The sequence below is a fragment of the Mesoplodon densirostris genome, chromosome 17, assembly GCF_025265405.1.
Source record: "Mesoplodon densirostris isolate mMesDen1 chromosome 17, mMesDen1 primary haplotype, whole genome shotgun sequence".
NCBI lineage: Eukaryota > Metazoa > Chordata > Mammalia > Artiodactyla > Ziphiidae > Mesoplodon > Mesoplodon densirostris.
Window position 1 is genome coordinate 62,764,599 of NC_082677.1, and position 18,784 is coordinate 62,783,382.

The 18,784-nt window shown below is 42.9% G+C and overlaps 1 protein-coding gene across 1 annotated transcript in view; it reads left to right on the forward strand.

The window, feature by feature from the left end:
- Window positions 1–17,450, forward strand: part of GPC6 (glypican 6) — a 1,080,358-nt gene extending 1,062,908 nt beyond the window's left edge. Inside the window, exons 7-9 of the mRNA XM_060080058.1 lie at window positions 196–332; window positions 12,846–13,021; window positions 17,248–17,450. Of these exons, the coding sequence (XP_059936041.1) occupies window positions 196–332; window positions 12,846–13,021; window positions 17,248–17,450 (516 nt within the window). The remainder of the gene's footprint in view (window positions 1–195; window positions 333–12,845; window positions 13,022–17,247) is intronic.
- The last annotated feature ends 1,334 nt before the right edge of the window (window positions 17,451–18,784 follow it).

An 18,784-nucleotide genomic window follows, 5' to 3' on the forward strand; every position in this document is an offset into this window, starting at 1 on the left:
GGGAGATGGAGAAAAGAGAAAGTGAGGCTTTCCTGGGCAACATATCCTGCAGGATGATGTCTCCCTTAAAGCTGATGGAGAGACTGTGCTAGTCCTATAGCAGACTCTCTAACCTTCCCCTGAGTTGCATCCTTGTGTAGAAACGGACAATGCCTGGGGAGAATGTTCACTCTCTTTCCTTGCTTTCTTGATCAGGTCACAGACATAAAAGAGAAACTGAAGCTCTCTAAAAAGGTCTGGTCAGCATTGCCCTACACCATCTGCAAGGACGAGAGTGTGACGGCGGGCACGTCCAATGAAGAGGAATGTTGGAACGGGCACAGCAAAGCCAGGTGAGTGCGGCTCGCTATTCTTATGGACGCGGCATTGCACATCTAGCCCTGGAAGGCTCTCCTGGCACAGGGCTGCCGACCTGTTTATGCAAAAAGCAACGGAGGGTGGAGGGACAAGTCGTCACTTAGCGACAGCTGTTCGGAGTGACAGGTTTGATGGGCACCTGGGAGCACTTACTCTCAAGGTGCCATTAAGCATGGAATCCTTGTTCTGAATGCCTCGCCTCTGGATGAGAACAGAGGGAGGGTGACAGATGCCAGGTTACGGATATCCTGAGATCACAAAGAGCTTTTTATGTTCACTTACTGACTTTACGATAGCAGAGCTATTTTTATCCATAGTTGAATTTGCACAGCGTATGGGGTTTTTTCCATCACAAGTTAAACAGGAAGTGAACGTTCAGCTGTAATTTTTTTCACCCTTGGAGAAAAAAAAATATTGAAGTCTCATTGAACGGGTTAGGGAGAAAGAAAATGACAGACAACCAGGAAAGCGTTCTCACAGGTTCCGTGCCTTGAAAAGTCCTCTTGGAATCTCCTGATGAGAGATGGCTCTGTTCTTACCCTCTGCTCCGCCGTCCAATGCTACTGCTACTTGGTATGGAATTTCTGAATTTCTTGATTCAGCCCAGAAATGGGCTTGGCCTGAGTTTTCATAGGGTGGAGAAGTTGGATGGGGGAACTGGCTGGGAGTTGGCAGGCCAGGCAGCCCCCAGGAGAGGAGTCTGACTGAGCCCTCCTCAGTGGGGATGCAGGTGGGCAGAGCAGCTGGTAAATTGCACTCAAGGAATCTTTGGGGATCAACCAGCAGGTGGAGAACCTAAGAGTGGGGACTGTCCGGGGGCGTTATGGGGCGGTTTCAAGCATATGAAGTAGCTGTGATGAAAAGGGAACAAGAAGATTCATAGATATTAAGTTCAGAAGGAGCTGCAGAAGGAAGAGGTGCAAGTGAGGTACTCACTGGGTGTAACTTCTTACACGGCTGAGTTGCATTTTTTAGCATCTATTGGTAATGAGATTATTAGCCATACTAGAGAGAGCTTAGCAAGACAAAAACAAGACAGCTGTAGAAGAAAAAACTGTAATAATTTCAAGTCACCCCCAAATATCAAAGTGCAAATCTTAGATCATGAGGGTCCAAGAGGCTATTCATGGTATCAACAACATTCTCCTCAAAAATGCTTAGTAATTTATCAGTGTCCGACCTTTTAGGAAGGAGACCTTGGGCCAGCAAATTCAACTGTGAATTAACAGCTTCTAATGTGTCTTTTCCTAATGACTGAACAAAAAGACACTGTAAAGGATGACCAGGTGGCCTAATGAATAAAGTGGTTGATTTTCCGAGCTGCTCTGTTGCCCATCTGTGTTTATCTTTCAGCCTTGGCTAAAACAGCGGCTGCGTTTTGAACTACTTTCCCGTGGATAGTTACACAGGTTACTGGATATTAGCGCCTATGCAGTGTCTTACAAAAGGAAATATAAAAAAAGGCTTTGGGCAGGGACTGGGGACTACATTCCATCAAGAAAATGAATGGGGAATATAAAGACCATTGAAGTTAGAGCAAAAAGAGACTGCGATGGTTCAGCCAAGTTCCTCACTGTGTCAGGAGCCGAGACAGGGTAAAACATTAGTCTAAGGTTAGCCGACTAACAAGGGTGAAAGCTGAAATCTCCCAAACCCTAGAGAGTATTCTTTTCACTTTAATACCCTGACTCTAGAACAAATGACAGATAAATACTGTCCTCCCCAGGTTAGAAGAATAAATGAAACAGAGTCTTCGCTCTGTAAAAATGTAGTGGGTCTACATTCGGTTCATTCAGTTCATCAGCAATATTATTAAGCACTCCCTCAACCCAGGCACTGTGCAAGGCTCTGTCAATTAAGTACTATGTGATGGCAGTGGTGTCTGTCAACACATGAAAAGGCACAGTGAAGAGAAGAAGAGAATGAGAGAAGACAGTGGATTTTGGAATTTAAACACCCTCCTGTTGGACTGTAGGTTGGGAAAGGACCACATAGGTGGAGACACACCTGGATCAGTACTCAGGGACCAGATTTGAATTTTATCCTGAGGTCTATGGGAAGCCATTGGAGGATTTTATGTGGGCAAGGGAAATCATCAAACTTAATGCGATAAAATCATTTGCATGAATATTCCAGAATTTAACCCAGTGTATTATTAAAAAGATAATGTTGTCAAATATTTGTGACTCAAATTATATTTCCACTGAAAAATTACAATTTCAAGGGGTTTTTTTTTAGTACCTTTCTTTTTATTTCTTCCACTGGAATGGAATCTTAATATTATAACTTTATTTATTTATTTATTTATTTATCTATTATTTTTGGCTGCATTGGGTCTTCGTTGTGGTGCACGGGCTTCTCATTGTGGTGGCTTCTCTTGTTGTGGAGCACGGGCTCTAGGCGCGCAGGCTTCAGTAGTTGTGGCATGTGGGCTCAGTAGTTGTGGCTCACGGGCTTAGTTGCTCCACAGCACGTGAGATCTTCCTGGACCAGGGCTCGAACCCATGTCCCCTGCATTGGCAGGCGGATTCCCAACCACTGCACCACCAGTGAAGCCCTATAACTTTATATTTAATAACATTGTAAGTAGATAACCAATAAAGATTTGTTAGATTAAATTTAATTGAAGCTTTCTTCTCATCCAAATATTAATTGATCGAGGAACACACAAGAGACGTTTTCATTTAAAAAAAATTCCACTGAACTATTTTGCAAGTTAAAAAATCCGTTTGTAACACAGGCAACCTATTTTTTCCCTATTTTTGAAGTATGGCCTTTCAGATGATAGGCCTTCTTAAATGTTTAGGAATGCTTGTGAAAAAGAAAGAAAGGTTATTCTTGTCACCCTGTGAAAGAAAAGAACCAGAACCTTTATTTAAAAACAAAAAAATCTATCAAGTGTTTATAGATATGGAACAGTGATGTCTATTAGCATTGATAGAGATTGGCATTTTAAAACTCAAGGCTGTTTTAAAACAGGGATGAGGCTGCTGGTCACTCAGACATTTCTTCCTTTCTTTGTATTTTATCCATCTGATTCCTTCAGCCAGTATTCACAGCCCTTTTATCCTATCTAAGTATTTGCTCAGACTTGTCTGTCATTATTCATATTTCTCCTGATTGTTTTCTGCATGCAGCTCCAAGCTCTCTACCATACTTCCTTGATTCAGAAGCATGCCTATTTCACGTTAACATGTCTGAAATCAAAATGACTCCTACAGTGGATATGTCCCTTTACTCCAGTATGTATTACTTTCCCAAATAGGTGTTAGTAAATGAATATCACCCGTTGAGATTAATGATGACTTGAAACAAAACAGGATGCACACAGATGCGGCTGCTGTGGTAACCACAGGGTGAAAGCTGCTGTGTTCAGATGACGGTCAAAGGCATGTGAGTAATTGTTCCCCCAGAACATAAACCCACCTTCATACCCTGCTCCCACCTTTGCCCATCTCTGGCAGGTCTCACTCTGCTTCAGTAGCGGAGCAGGTCTGGAAACAGGAGGTGAGGTAAAAGGAAGAGACTGTGCCCTCTGAGGGGAGGAAATTGTGGGTGCACCGATGACCCTGTCAGTACCTAAATCTCCGTTTGACAACAAGATCAGGTGGTCAGCAGAGGCGCTTCCCTTCTTCTCCTTCCCTTGCCAACCACTGGGACAATTTAAAGACCAGTGCAATAATGTCTATGAGAATAGGTGGTAAACTCTAAAGCAGTGCTTCTCAAGTGTACAGGCTGAAATCTGGGAGATCTTGTTAAAAATGCAGACTCTGATTCAGGAAGTCTGCGGTGGGCCTGAGATTCTGCATTTCTAACAAGCTTGAAGGAGATGCAGATGTTGCTGGTCCAGGGACCACCGTTTGAGTAGCGAAGCTCTAAGGCAGAGTTGCCAGATTTAGCACGTTAAAAACAGCAGGTACCAAGTGGAACACACTTACACTCAAAAAAGGATTCATTGTTTATCTGAAATTCAGATTTCACTGGCTGTCCTGTATTTCATCTGGTAGCCCTACTTTAAATTCCTATTAATATGTAAGATGTTCCCTTTTTCAGTTCAGGTGCAAGCCTCAGGGAGCATGTTATAATTTGCTGTTTTCTCTTTGCCTCCAAGGAAACCCTTGATGTTTCCCTTAATGGGGTTTTTCTTATATGAAAAACAACAACAGCAACTGTGCCGGGCAGGTCACGTGGTTCATTTGTAACATCACCCGCTAAAGGTAGCCAGAGCCCAGGCCAGGTTGAAGTCATCTCAACAATGAATTGCTTAAGCTTCACAAGTGCATCAAGAGGGAATTTTAAGTTTGAAATGCAGCACAGCCTTCATGAGACAGGATATTGTCCACCCAAACCTCTGGTCTCTAATGAGATGCCTTTGTGGGCCAAGGATGGATGTGGTCATTACTGCATTCAATTAGTGTCTTAGCTCAGTCTGCTATAACAAAACTACCATAGACTGGGAGGCTTAAACAGAAATTTCTTTTCTCATAGTCTGGAGGCTAGAAGTCAACAGGGCTCTAGTGAGAGCCGTCTTCTGACCTTGTGGATGGCCGCTTTCTTTCTGTGCCCCCACATGGCAGAGAGAGAGGGCTCTGGTCTCTTCTTATAAGGGCACTAATCCCATCATAGGGGCTCCACCTTCACGACCTCATCTAAACCTAATTACCTCCCCACTACCCCACATCCGAGAACCATCTTGTTGAGGGTTAGGGCTTCAACCTATGGCTCTCGGCAGGACACAAAGACTCCGTCTATAGCAGATAATACTCACATCCACATCCTACTTTATCAGAATAGCTAATAAAGAATTCAGGCCAGTGTCTGTCACTCAAGAAAAGCACCCTCAGGTGCATCGTCAATGATCAGTAGGAAAGTAAGCTGGCGAGCGGAACTTCTCCTTCCATTTCTCACTTACCTAAGCAACATCTGAGGGAGAAATGAGACTCAGCAACACTCCGACTTAACTCAGGCAAACAGAAAGTGAAAGGAAGCTAAGAAGTAAGGGAGGAAAATCAATAATAATCTAGACAGCGAAAGGGAAAAAAATTAAAGAGTCGTGGGACAGGTTACAAATCTAGGCCTCCTAAAGCTCCCAGGGTGAACCTAGAGCCCCTTGGAGGACATCAGAGTCATCTGTCACCCTTGAGAAGGGCGTTTGGGCAGCCGGTGACCAGAATGAGCTTCCTGCATAGGAGCTAGAGAATGATCTGATGGCAGCAGGCAAGCATAGGCTCAGAAGGAAATAAAACTTTATATGATTAGCATGTAGAGGGTAAAGCACTGTCAGGCAGCAGCAGAAGAAAAACTAAAGCCCTTAGGATGTTCACACAGGCTCTTACCTTTTTGCTCCTAGAGAAGCAGAGTCTTGCTTCTGAGGATGTAACCGTGTTGAATTACATCATCTGTAACTTCCTTAAGGATTGTGTTCTCTTTATGGGGATCCTTTCTCTAAGCTCATAGGAGTTAAAAGGGAAAGGGGAGTATGGCAGTCGATGGGATGGGGCAGGAGAAATGCAATGAAAGCCAGTCTGAGGCAAGTCCCTGTAGCACGTGGATCTCATGATAGAACATACACGAATCTCAGTGTCTTCAGGGTTTCTTTAGTCTGTTATATCCAGGCTCTTCCTTCTCTCCCATAAAACTGGTAAAAGAGCTTTCTGCTTCGCTCCTTGTCAACTAGTGTTAGCCACCACTGTGTCCTTTCTTTAAGATGCTTTCTAGAAGGAGCCCATCAAGATGCCGGCTGAGAGACAAGGATTAATTGGATCCGTTGGAAACGTAGCTTTTGCTGGGAACCTCTGCTGTCTTTTAAGTCACCTGATCCTCACAGAAATAACTGTGTGCCCCAAGGAAATCCTTCCTGAGGCCAGGAGGTAAATACAATAAATTGTAAGAAATAGGAAAAGTAGAAAAATCTAGAAAATAGGTCAGTCGCTCTCAACAGCCACTGAGTAGATTGACTAAGCAAAGAAACTAGGAAGTCATGAGTGGCTACATTTGAGCAGCTAGCAGAAGGCAAAATGGTGCGTGGTGATGAGAAATCTGTCAGAGGCAGTGACGTGACAGATCCGGCAGGGCATTACTGTCGTAGTCTGATTGCGGGGTATGTCCCAAAGCACTCCAGCTGCATTTGAGAGAACTGTAAACTTTTTGATGTATAACCAGCCAGACAAACACCTGGGGCAAGTGGGAAGTCTGTCTGGGAAGAAAACTGGCAACTGTCCAAGGTGACAATGCTGAAAGCCCACTTCCCTTCTCTGGGATGCTTAGGAGGGAAGACCCCACGAAGGCTGACTGTCCTGGGGGAGAGGGACACTGCGTGCACCTCCTGGAAGTGATGAAAAGTGTGGCTACAGATGGGAGGAAAGAGGCATGTTGCTGTCGACAGCTCAGCGGCCCTGAGGACTGGCTCGTGGGTCTTCTTTCCCACCCGCCCTGGAGTTTGCTGACTCCAATTCTACCAAGAAAGGATGGTTTGGGCAGCTCCTGCCAATGAGCTCAGAACCCACGTCAAAGGATTTACCTTCTGTTTACTAGCACAACCAACGAGCTGTGCGTCCTCCAAGAGTTCCAAACCGTTTCATGACACGCATCTTCCAGATGGGAAGAAAGCCACAGCAAATCATTCTTCTGTCCATGAATCCAGGCTTTAAAGCTCAGAATTCTGCTGCCGTCAACCCTCCTAAGAAACAAGTTTGGCTTTGAGGGAGCCATGTTCACAACTTAATTTTATAAGAATGCATTGCAATTGCATAGTGTATTATATTTGTCAAGCATTTTCATATACTTTCACTTGATATGGCAGCTTATGAAACAAATAAGGTAAGAATTATCCATATAAATATAAAAATAATTATATAAGCGATATAATTCTATACACTACTATATATATAGTAGTGTATAGAATTATATCACTTATATAATTATTTTTATATTTATATATATATACTTATATTTACATAAGTATATATATAATAATATATATATTATTATATATATAGTATTTTATACTATATATATAGTACTTATAGTACTTATATATATATAAGTATATATATATAATTTATATATATAGTATTTTATATTATAGTATTTTATAGTATTATATATTATTTATATATATAGTATTTTATACTACATATATATATATATATATATATATATATAGTAGCTAAGTGTCTTGCCCATGATTACACTGCTGGGTCCCAAAGAGATCTCAGGTGCCCTGGGTCAACCTCTGTGCCTTTGACCATGTCTTGGTGTCACATCTCTTTAAAGTACCCAATGCCACAGACAACTCCAGCTCAAAAGTCTTTGAGAATTTATAAATCCACTTAATACATAAAGTCACAGTATGTTTTGAATAATTCCACTTTGCAGTCAGGAACAAATGGAGAGGGAAAAAGTAATATACGTCAAGAACTTTAGAAAACTGTACTTAAAACTTAGATTTTTTTAAACTGTGGTAAAACATACACAACATAAATTTTACCATTTCAGCTATTTTTTAAGTGTACAGTTGAGTGGCATTCAGTACATTCACATGGTTGTGCAATCATCACCACCATCCATCTGCAAACATTTTTATCTTCCTTAACTGAAACTCTACACCCATTAACAATAACCCCCTACACCTCCCTCCCACCAGCCCTGTCAGCCACCATTCTACTTTCTGTCTCTATGAATTTGACTATTTCAGGTACCTTACATAAGTGAAATTATACAACATACGTCCCTCTGTGATTGGCTTACTTCACTTAGCATGATGTCTTTAAGATTCATCAATGTCAACATGTGTCAGAATGTCCTTCCTTTTCAAGGCTGAGTTATTATATGTATAGACCACATTTATTTATCCATTCATCTGTCAGAAGATACTTGGGTTGCTTCCACCTTCTGGCTGTTGTAAATAATGCTGCTGTCAACATGGGTGTACAAATATCTGTTTGAGTCCTTGCTTTCAATTCTATTAGATATATATCCAGAAGTGGAATTGCTGAATCATATGATAATTCTATTTTTACGTTTTTGAAGAACTGCCATACTGTTTTCCAAAGCGCTGCACCATTTTACATCCCCTCTAGCCATGCAGAAGAGTTCCAATTTCTCTACGCTCCATTGATTCTGAGCCCATTGATGGTAGTGCCCTGGGTCGGGAATGCCTGCTGTGCTGACCCGGTCACTCATCACTCATAGCAAGCTCCACAGAAATTTCCTCCACCAGGACTCCTTCTGGGTTGAAGGCTTCTCGTTGTATCCTCACCAGGCAGAAGGGGCTGGGAAGCCCTGTGCAGCGTCCTTTATAAAGGTTCTAGTCCCAATCATGAGCACAGAGCCCTCTTGATCAAATGCCAAGCCTTCTAATACTATCACCTTGGGCATCAGTTTTCCAACATGTAGATTTTGGGAGAACACAAACGTGCAGACCATAGCAGATGTGAAGATAAATAAGTCTGCAAAACTGCTGAAGATTTAGACCCTACACATGGTCTTACAAAATAGAAGATAACCAAAATGGAGAAGCTATGCTTGACTATTCCCGGATTCCACTCACTTTCCACACCACAGCATGAGGTGTTGGCAAACAGTGACACCCCTCCAATTTGTCCTCATTTCTGGGTTCTCCCTGCCCCATGTAAATATGCAGCCCACCTCAGAACCTGGACTCTCTGTAGCAAGATTCTCCTCCCTCTCCATGTCTCCCAGATTATGATGGTGCAAAAAATAGAATGCCCTCAAGCCAAAGAGCTGGTGCAAAATCTAATAAAGGGAAGAATATTATGGGCTCAAAGATGCGTCCATTCTTGCAGGTTATGAGCGTTATGTAAAGAGATCAAACAAGAGAGGCAACAAATAAATGGGCTGGTGAACTGGGCTTCCATTGATCCCCCATGCTACACTATGGACATCCACAGATTTGGCCTCAGGATGTACCCCTGGAGTGACAAAATGGCCATTTTCTTTTTCAACTGTGTTTTTCGGTTTAAGTTTCCATATTGTCTCTAAAGTTCCCCTTTGAATACATTAAAGGAGAAAAGGTTCTTGAGGACATGGGTGCATTGTTACTTGGTTTTATTGTAAGTAGCTGAGCATCAGCAGACACAGTTCGAGGCTGGGTTTCTTTGGCAGTCTTGTATTGTTCCTGCGTGCTCAGACTCCCAAGGGTGGCATTCCCATGTAAGCTATCGCAGTCAGCTTCTGATAAATGACTCTTGGCTAGCTGTGCCGTGCACACAGCAGCTGAAAGAAACAAAGCCCTCCTCTGACTCAGCATAAGTACAGTGGCAGGGACCATTGTCCAGAAGGTCCAGGGCAACACCAGAACCCATGGGCACCTTTCAGCCCCTCTCAGCTCCTGTGCCAGCAAAGGCTGGACTGCCCTTGTATTTTTTATTCCAATGGGCTTTACTGATTAGGTAGAGCTCACACAGCCAGGCACATATAATTGAATGTCAATGACAGTCAATCTAATGCCATATTTTAGAACTTATATCAGGAAGACAATCTCAGAATCTAACAGAATTTTATTGGTATACCAGGTATATGAAAAGGCAACACAAACATCACGCTTTACTGCAAGAATAAAGAAATATAGTTCCATGACTCTTTCATTTCAATTAGGACATTTTTTAGGGCAGTAAGTACTGTGAAGTTCTATGGAAAAGAATTGGCAATGCACTCTGTGTGCTGTATTATTCATTATGTAGTATACATCATGAAGTCAATTTTATTCAAGATATGGATGAAGACATGGAGTTTATTCTGGGACTTCTGATTTAAAATGGGTAAACCGGGCTTCCCTGGTGGCGCAGTGGTTAAGAATCCACCTGCCAATGCAGGGGACATGGGTTCGAGCCCCGGTCGGGGAAAATCCCACATGCCGCGGAGCAATTACGCCTGTGTGCCACAACTACTGACCCTGCACTCTAGAGCCTGTGAGCCACCACTACTAAGCCTGTGAGCCACAACTACTGAAGCCCGCACACCTAGAGCCCATGCTCAGCAACAAGAGAAGCCACCACAATGAGAAGCCTGTGCACCGCAAGGAAGAGTAGCCCCCGCTCTCCACAACTAAAAAAAGCCCATGCGCAGCAACCCAATGCAGCCAAAAATAAATAAATTTTAAATAAATAAATAAAATGGGTAAACAATGCAAGGCATAAATAGAGACACAGATGTAGAGAACAAACATATAGACACCAAGGGGGGAAAGGGGTGGTGGTGGTGGTGGTGGTGTGATGAATTGGGAGATTGGGATTAACATATATACACTAATATGTATAAAATAGATAGCTAATAAGAACCTGCTGTATAAAAAAATTAAATTCAAAACAAAACAAAATAAAATGGTAAACCTATCCATGCACAAATACATCATGCATAAGATTTCAACACCTGAAATATGGCTTAAATATAAAAGTTTCTTTGTGTGTTTCTATTTCTTCTTTTGGAGGCTGATGGATAGAGCCTTTGGTTTCAGAAAATTGGAAAATAACGTGCGGGAAGGGGTAGAATTTTAAGCATAAGTATATTGTACGAGAAAATGTAAATAGGAAGCACAAAATAGAGGAAGGGAAGTTTTTTTCGGCTTTCAAGCAACACTAAGAGAGGCAGTAAAAGAATGATAATGATAGCAGTTAGGCAGGGCTGCTCCAGCCTATCAGATGCTTGGGATGGATGTTCTGACTCGCTTTGAGATCCACTCTTCACCCCTCCACCTTGGTCTGTGCCCTGCAGGAGAACCTCTACAGACTGCATCACCTGGGTATCCTTTCCTGTTGGCTTCCAGTTGGGTTCAGCCAATGGGAGGCACCAGCCAGAGGTCAGAAGGAGGGACTAGAGAGGTCAGGGTATCATTCCCTCCACTCCCTCCCTCAGGGGCCTTGGTTTGGCAGTTGCAGCGTCTTCTGGCTGCATTCCACGGTTTCAGATCTCACGCATTCTGGTAACAGCTCCCTCCCCTCTGGCCCTTCTGCTGTTGCCAGCCCCAGGGTTCTTTGCGACATTGGTTGGTTTCCTTCAACCCTGTTCACACCTTTGTAAACAGTCTCTTCTTTAAACTCTCTTTATTGCTCCTTTGAGTGTGCCATGTGGTTCTTACCAGGACACAGATAAACATAGTGCCTTTGTAGGAATTAGAAAAGGATGCCCAGATGGGAATATGAAGGTTTAGTATACTATTGTCTCTACTCTGGTGCATGCTAAAATTTTCTAAAATAAAAAGGTTCCCACAGGCTTCCCTGGTGGCGCAGTGGTTGAGAGTCCGCCTGCCGATGAAGGGGACACGGGTTCGTGCCCCGGTCTGGGAAGATCCCACATGCCGCGGAGCGGCTAGGCCCATGAGCAATGGCCACTGAGCCTGCGCGTCCAGAGCCTGTGCTCCACAATGGGAGGGGCCACAACAGTGAGAGGCCCGTGTACCGCAAAAAAAAAAAAAAAAAAAAAAAAAAAAAAAGATTCCCACAAAAGAGAAGAAAAGGAAAGAAAAAGGCACCCCTTTTGGCGGATGGTGCCCTGCACGGGCACTCGGGCTGGATTTCAGCCCCAGCTCCCTCCCTCGGCAGATGACTTTGTGCAGTGCCCAAAATGCCCTGCCGAACTTGGAAGCCCTACAAAAAAGTGGGCAGATCCCTAAAAACTGGAAAACATCTCAAAGAGAAAGTGAGGATTGACCTGGGGCTTTAAAGATATTTAAAACTTGAATGGGAAAGTTCTTTGCGGGCAAAGATAAGATGGATCCAGGGAGAAGATTCCATCAGGCAAGGAGGGTACCTTGAAGGCAGTGTTGCAGCCTAAGAAAGTGGACAGGAGGTGGAGGTGGGCTTGGATTGCTGAGCCATAAGGTGTGAATTGTGGCTTATGATCAACCAGGCAATATGGTGCAGTGTTTGGGCACGTGGGCTCTGAAGTTAGATCCATTAGCTCTGTGACTTTGCACAGTTACTTATCCTCACTAAGTCTCAGTTTTCTATTATACAAACGGGGCTGAAATAGTACCTACCTCCTAGACTTGCTGGGAGACTGAAGTTTTTTAATGCACGTAAAGTGCTTAGCACAGTGCCTGGCATTTAGTAAGCACCCCGTAAACATTAGCTACTATCATCAAGTTTTAAACAGAAGAGTGACATGATGAAAGCAATATTTTATGAAGGTTAACCAGACAGCTTGTGAAGGTTGTGCTAGAATGGAAAGATGAGGACAAGGAAGTCCATTTGAGGCTGCTGTAGCAGTCTGCGCCCCAACACTCCAATAAGGGGCGCCAGAAATGGGAAAGAAGCCAAAGGTGCGAGAGCCTTGTGAGAAGAGGAGGAGGACTGCCACATCTCCCTCTGGGAAGACGCATGCCTTGTTTTCACCATTTGGCCTTTCTTCCAGGCACCGAGCCCGAGTTTTGCCAATGTTTGGGCTCACTTTTAGAAACAACGTGGCAGAATCTGGTTTCCAGGTCACTCCTGCTTCACCCTCCCCTGTCCTCCCTCTCTGCCCGGCAGATACTTGCCTGAGATCATGAACGATGGGCTGACCAACCAGATCAACAACCCCGAGGTGGACGTGGACATCACGCGGCCCGACACGTTCATCAGGCAGCAGATCATGGCTCTCCGTGTGATGACCAACAAACTGAAGAATGCGTACAATGGCAACGACGTCAACTTCCAGGACACGAGTAAGAAAGCCTTTACCAGCACCTGTCACCTCCAGAGTGAAAACCATTATAGATGATTATACTACAATTTGTCTTTTGTTTAAAGAAAGAATTTTTTTAATTTTTATTTTATATTGGAGAATAGTTGATTAACAATGCTGTTAGTTTCAGGTGTACAGCAAAGTGATTCAGTTATACATATACATGTATCTATTCTTTTTCAAATTCTTTTCCCATATAGGTCATTAGAGTATTGGGCAGAGTTCCCTGCGCTATACAGTAGGTCCTTGTTGGTTATTCATTTTAAATATAGCAGTGTGTACCTGTCAATCCCAAACTCCCTAACTATCCCTCCCCCCACCCCTTCCCAGCCCACCCCCCATAACCATAAGTTCATTCTCTAAGTCTGTGAGTCTGTTTCTGTTTCGTAAATAAGTTTATTGTAATGTTTCTTTAAGAGCAGTGTGCACCTTGGCTCTTCTGTGTCATTCTTACCCCATCTGCAAAGCTATTTATAGTCCTTGGGGCAGAGAACTCTGCTCTGCAGAACTTAGGATGTTACGAAAATCATAACTGCTCTTAAGGAATGGCTTCAGTGGCTGACATCCAACTATACTAAAGCTAAAACTGAGTTTTGTCTGCCAGTTGATCCATTAATGATAAGACAGCAAAGTAATGTTTTCCCTTTCTCCTTTCCCCTTCAGCATTTATGTCTCTGCCTCAAACTCCCATCCCTCCTCCCAACCACCAAGGGAAGAATATTCTCAAGGTTGCTCACTCAGACAGGACTGGGAAGGGATCCCTGTTGTATCACTTAAGAACTGAGGTCTTGAGCAAATTATCTCTTGAGTCTCAGGTTCTTCTTCTGTAGGATGGGAAGCATTCCTGAATAAGGACTGTTGGGAGGTTGATTTGAGGCTGTGTGTAAAGGAGCTAAGATACTACCTCGTGTGCCATGGAATCAACTGCATCAGTTCTTTCTCCTTCTCCCATCATGCACATACACGACCCACTGACATTTGTATCTGAAATCTTGAGAAAAATAGTAAAATGCTGAAGTAATATTACACATGACTATTTTATTAAAGATCACAAAATATCAGAAGTGATTTGAAAGGCTACTGAATGCACATCAGATGAAACTAAGTATATTTGGATTTTGTCTATGTGGTTTCTAGATGCATAAAGGCAAGTTTTGTTTTGTTTTGTTGTTTTATATAGTATAAAAGAATATATTCTCTAGAAGAATATATATATTCTTATGTATTGTACATATATATATATATATATATATATATATATATATATATATATATATATTTTCTTCTAGAGAGAGTTCTCAGGAAAAGATTTCTTGAACTTAAGATGTGGAGTTGCCAGTGATTCTGTAATTTGGTCACTGAAGCAAAAGATGATGCTTGTGTGCTTGAATTAATGAGATAGAAAGAAACAAATTACAGATGGAAGACATGAAGTCGTCTGAGTCTTAACCATCATTCTACTGAGTTGTCCCCTGCAGAAAATTTTTCATGCTTAAATTCCCTTTTAAATAACTCAAAAATTAACTTTCTAAGTGCAGGATAATTGCCAACCTGATAGACTTGCTGTAAACCTTCTCAAGTCCTCCCATTATTTCTCTTCCTCTTTACTAAACCTCTCCTCCCCTCTTCAGAAGAGAAAATTACACGAGGTTTTAGCCTTTGCTGCTTCTCCCCTGCTCATTCCTTAGCTTCACTCCTCTCAATTTATCTTTTCTGTCTTATCTATCTAATATAATAAAATGCTTTATTACCTAGAGAATGACTATTGGAATAAATAATTCAAGATACATAAGAATTCATTGATATTGGCCTTGGTTCTCTCTCCTCTCTGACCTAAAGAGGTTGTATACATGTCAATCTGCAAAGCTTAGGGAATGTCCTCGAGGAGAGATCTTGCTCCATTTCCCCTAAAAAGAAAATAGAAATCAGCCACACTTAAGACCATCACTTTGCTCTAACCCCAGCACCGAACTTGGCTTCCTACATTAGGATAGTGTCTGTCATATAAACCATATCACATCTGATAGTCATCCTCACCCTTATTGCTTTCAACATAAAAAAATCGCCCCTTAAATACCTGCATTTGTGGTTCCTTTCAGAAAGAGATGGGGCTGTTATTTTTCTCAACTAGATTCTCTTGTCATTATTTGCTTACCACATTTTTAATATTCTAAATCACCTTAGTAATATCTTTGTAAAGGTTATATTACTTCTTGTTCATATTACCAGTGTTTAATATAATTCCCTTAGCAATTGTGATATCTCTGAATTTAATTAATGGACATTTTCCCCCTTGCAAGGCCACTAAAGATAAATTAGAGAAAATGTTAAGAACCTGGTATAGTATATTCAAGTGATCTTATGTGGTATTTAGATGTCACATTTTTTTAAAAATTGCACTGAGTTGAGCCGTGCCTATTGGGAGGACATTGGAAGGTCCCTGCATTACCTGGCTTTGCTTAAGTAGCTTCTAGCAGCCAAGATGGTGCCAGTCTTTCGGAGCAGCTCAGCATGGACATCACCATTTCAGGCCAGCAGGGAGGCATTTAGGGCTATTGAATGGACTCATTGAGCAAGGAGGGGAAATAGCAAACGTCCTTACCAGGTGTACAGGTTCCTAAGCCCTTCTAGGAACATTATCTCACTTATACCCTATAACAATTCAGTGAAATAGATATGATTATTCTCATTTTTACAGGTGAGCACACAGAGCCCAGTGAGACTAACTGGCTTGCCCTAATTCATTTAAATAAAAGACAGCAGGTTAAAATCTAGGTCGTCTTTGCTGTAGGAACCACATTTCTGCCGTCAGGCATCATTGCACACACTGGGTCTGGTGCCCTCACACATTTTATCAGGGAGTTTTCACGTATCTTCAACAAGGTGACTGTTATTGCCAGTAGCTATGGAGTTGGGGAGACTGAAAGAAGTTGAAGAAACTGCCCAAGGCATATTTAATTATTCAATAAGTATTTATTGTGAACCTGCTATATGCCAGGGGCCATTAAAGCCAATGGGGATACGGAAATGGACAGTAGGCACAGTGTGTCTGCTCTCCCCCAAAAAGTATACATTCTCACGGAGGGAACAAGAAAGTAAATAATAGAGTTGCAAATGGTGATAAGTGCTTTTACGTAGCTAGTAATGGATGGAGACTTAACTGGACCCAGATCTGAGATAAAGCACTTAAGAAACATGAAGGAACCAAGCAGTCAGAAGGGGAAATAGAGAAGGCCCAGAAGGCATATGAGGCAGGCAGGGACAATGCCAGGCTAAGGCAGCATACTAAGTGGACACCTGGGCATTGGTTTCAAGCACAGAATGGCAAACCTCTTCTGTAAAGAGCTACACATTAAATATGTCCAGCTTGGTCAGCAATACAGACACAGACGTCTCTATTCACACTATGTTTCAGGGACTTCCCTGGTGGTCCAGTGATTAAGACTCTGCACTTCCACGGCACAGGGCACAGGTTCCATCCCTGGTTGGGGAACCAAGATCCCACGTGCCTCGCAGTGCGGCCAAAAATAAAAAAATAAAAATTAAGCACTATGGGGCTTCCCTGGTGGCGCAGTGGTTGAGAGTCCACCTGCGGATGCGGGGGACACGGGTTTGTGCCCCGGTTCGGGAGGATCCCACGTGCCGCGGAGCGGCTGGGCCCTTGAGCCACGGCCGCTGGGCCTGCGCGTCCGGAGCTTGTGCTCCGCAACGGGAGAGGCCCCAACAGTGAGAGGTCCGCATACCGCAAAAAAAAAAAAAAAAAAAAAAAAAAAAATTAAGCACTATGTTTCAGATGTCTATCTATTTATTTATTTATTTTTGCGGTACGCAGGCCTCTCACTGTTGTGGCCTCTCCCGTTGCGGAGCACAGGCTCCGGACACGCAGGCTCAGCAGCCATGGCTCACGGGCCCAGCCGCTCCGCGGCACGTGGGATCTTCCCGGACCGGGGCACGAACTCGCGTCCCCTGCATCAGCAGGCAGACTCCCAACCACTGCGCCACCAGGGAAAGCCCAGATGTCTATTTAGATACAGTCCACCCACACATCACAAACCTACCCATTATAAACAAACCCTTGGGGGTGGAGTGGAGTGCAGGACCCTTGGGTGGGGAGATGTCCCCTGCCACCTCCATGCCCAAATCTCACGTGTGCCCCACTCTTTGCTAGACGAGGTCTAACTCTCCTTTTCAATCTGTCTGCACCAGGTGATGAATCCAGCGGCTCGGGGAGTGGCAGTGGGTGTATGGATGATGTGTGTCCTACGGAGTTTGAGTTTGTTACCACAGAGGCCCCGGCAGTGGATCCTGATAGGAGAGAAGTAGACTCTTCTGCAGCCCAGCTGGGACACTCGCTCCTCTCAGGATCTCTCGTCTGCATCGCCCTGGCGTGGCAGAGACTGTGCAGATAATCCTGGGATTTTGGTCAGATGAAACTGCATTTTAGCTATTTGAACGGCCAACTCACTTCTTTTCTTACACTCTTGGACAATGGACCATGCCACAAAAGCTTACCGTTTTCTATGAGAAGAGAGCAGTACTGCACTATGCCTCCCTTTTTGTTTTCCCAAAGAGTACTGGGTGCCAGACTGGACTGCTTCCTCTTTCCTTCAGCTATCATCTGTGGGAAACTTGTTTATTCTAGAGAATTCTTACTCAAATCTTTCGTACCAGGAGATTTTCTTACCTTCATTTGCTTTTATGCTGCAGAAGTGAAGGAATCTCACGTTGTGAGTTTTTTATTTTTTCCCCCATTTAAAAAAAATAGGAAGAAAATAATTTTCCTTGCAAAATCAGGCCGAACTCCAAGACAACTGCATTTTCAACAAAGAAGCAAACGAGAAAAATAAAAGAGCTGTAAGGCTGTAAGTTCGGCATTGCCAGCCAACTCCCAGTGTAAGCTTTTCTGTGACAAATCAGGTTTACAAAATGCTTATGCAGAGGTTTGATTTTAATGTAGTGAAAATACACTGTTGTCTTGGAGGTCTTGCATGCTAACCATACAATGCCAAGCTGATTCAGAGGTACTGATAGGAAATTTAGAATTCCATCTTTAATCTGAGAGTAAAACGTGCTACAACTCAGCACCTCTATCTCACCCTGCCCAATTTCAATTTCAGTAATGGCACCATTTTCCTTAATTTTCTTAACGTCTGACCACTGTATCCAATTGGCACAGATTTTTCCCTTCATCTCCGGTTACTAGTGGACACCCTCATGAATTCATCCTCCTCAAGGGTCTGAAATGAAAATAATCTTCAACCATACAATTGCTTTGCTTTAGCCACAGGCTTGACGTGAATTAGATGTTTCTGCCCCGTGCTCATTACCCTCCCAAAAGAAGAGTTCCTTTAATGAACCGATAAACAATTAGATCCATAAGTGAGTTTTCATTTTTAACTATTTGCTTTGTGTCAGTTGGTTTCTGCATCACAAGGGCATTCTCTTACAAAATAACTCACAACAACAAAAAAAAGTCAAGACAAAAAGAAATATATAGTATTGACATGGAGATTTCTTTCACTTTTTTAGTCTTAGTATGATCATCTATTTTTATATCTATATATATATATAAATCACAGATTTTAACTTCTTAATTCCAAGCTCAGGGTTGACACACCTTTGTAACGAAAATGTTTTGTCAACCAGCTCTTCTTGTTTTGTGCTGCTCAGAGAAGGGATTCCTCAATGATCTGTGAGCACCAAGAATCAAGAAAGAGAACTTTTTACGTATCTAACCGTCCAT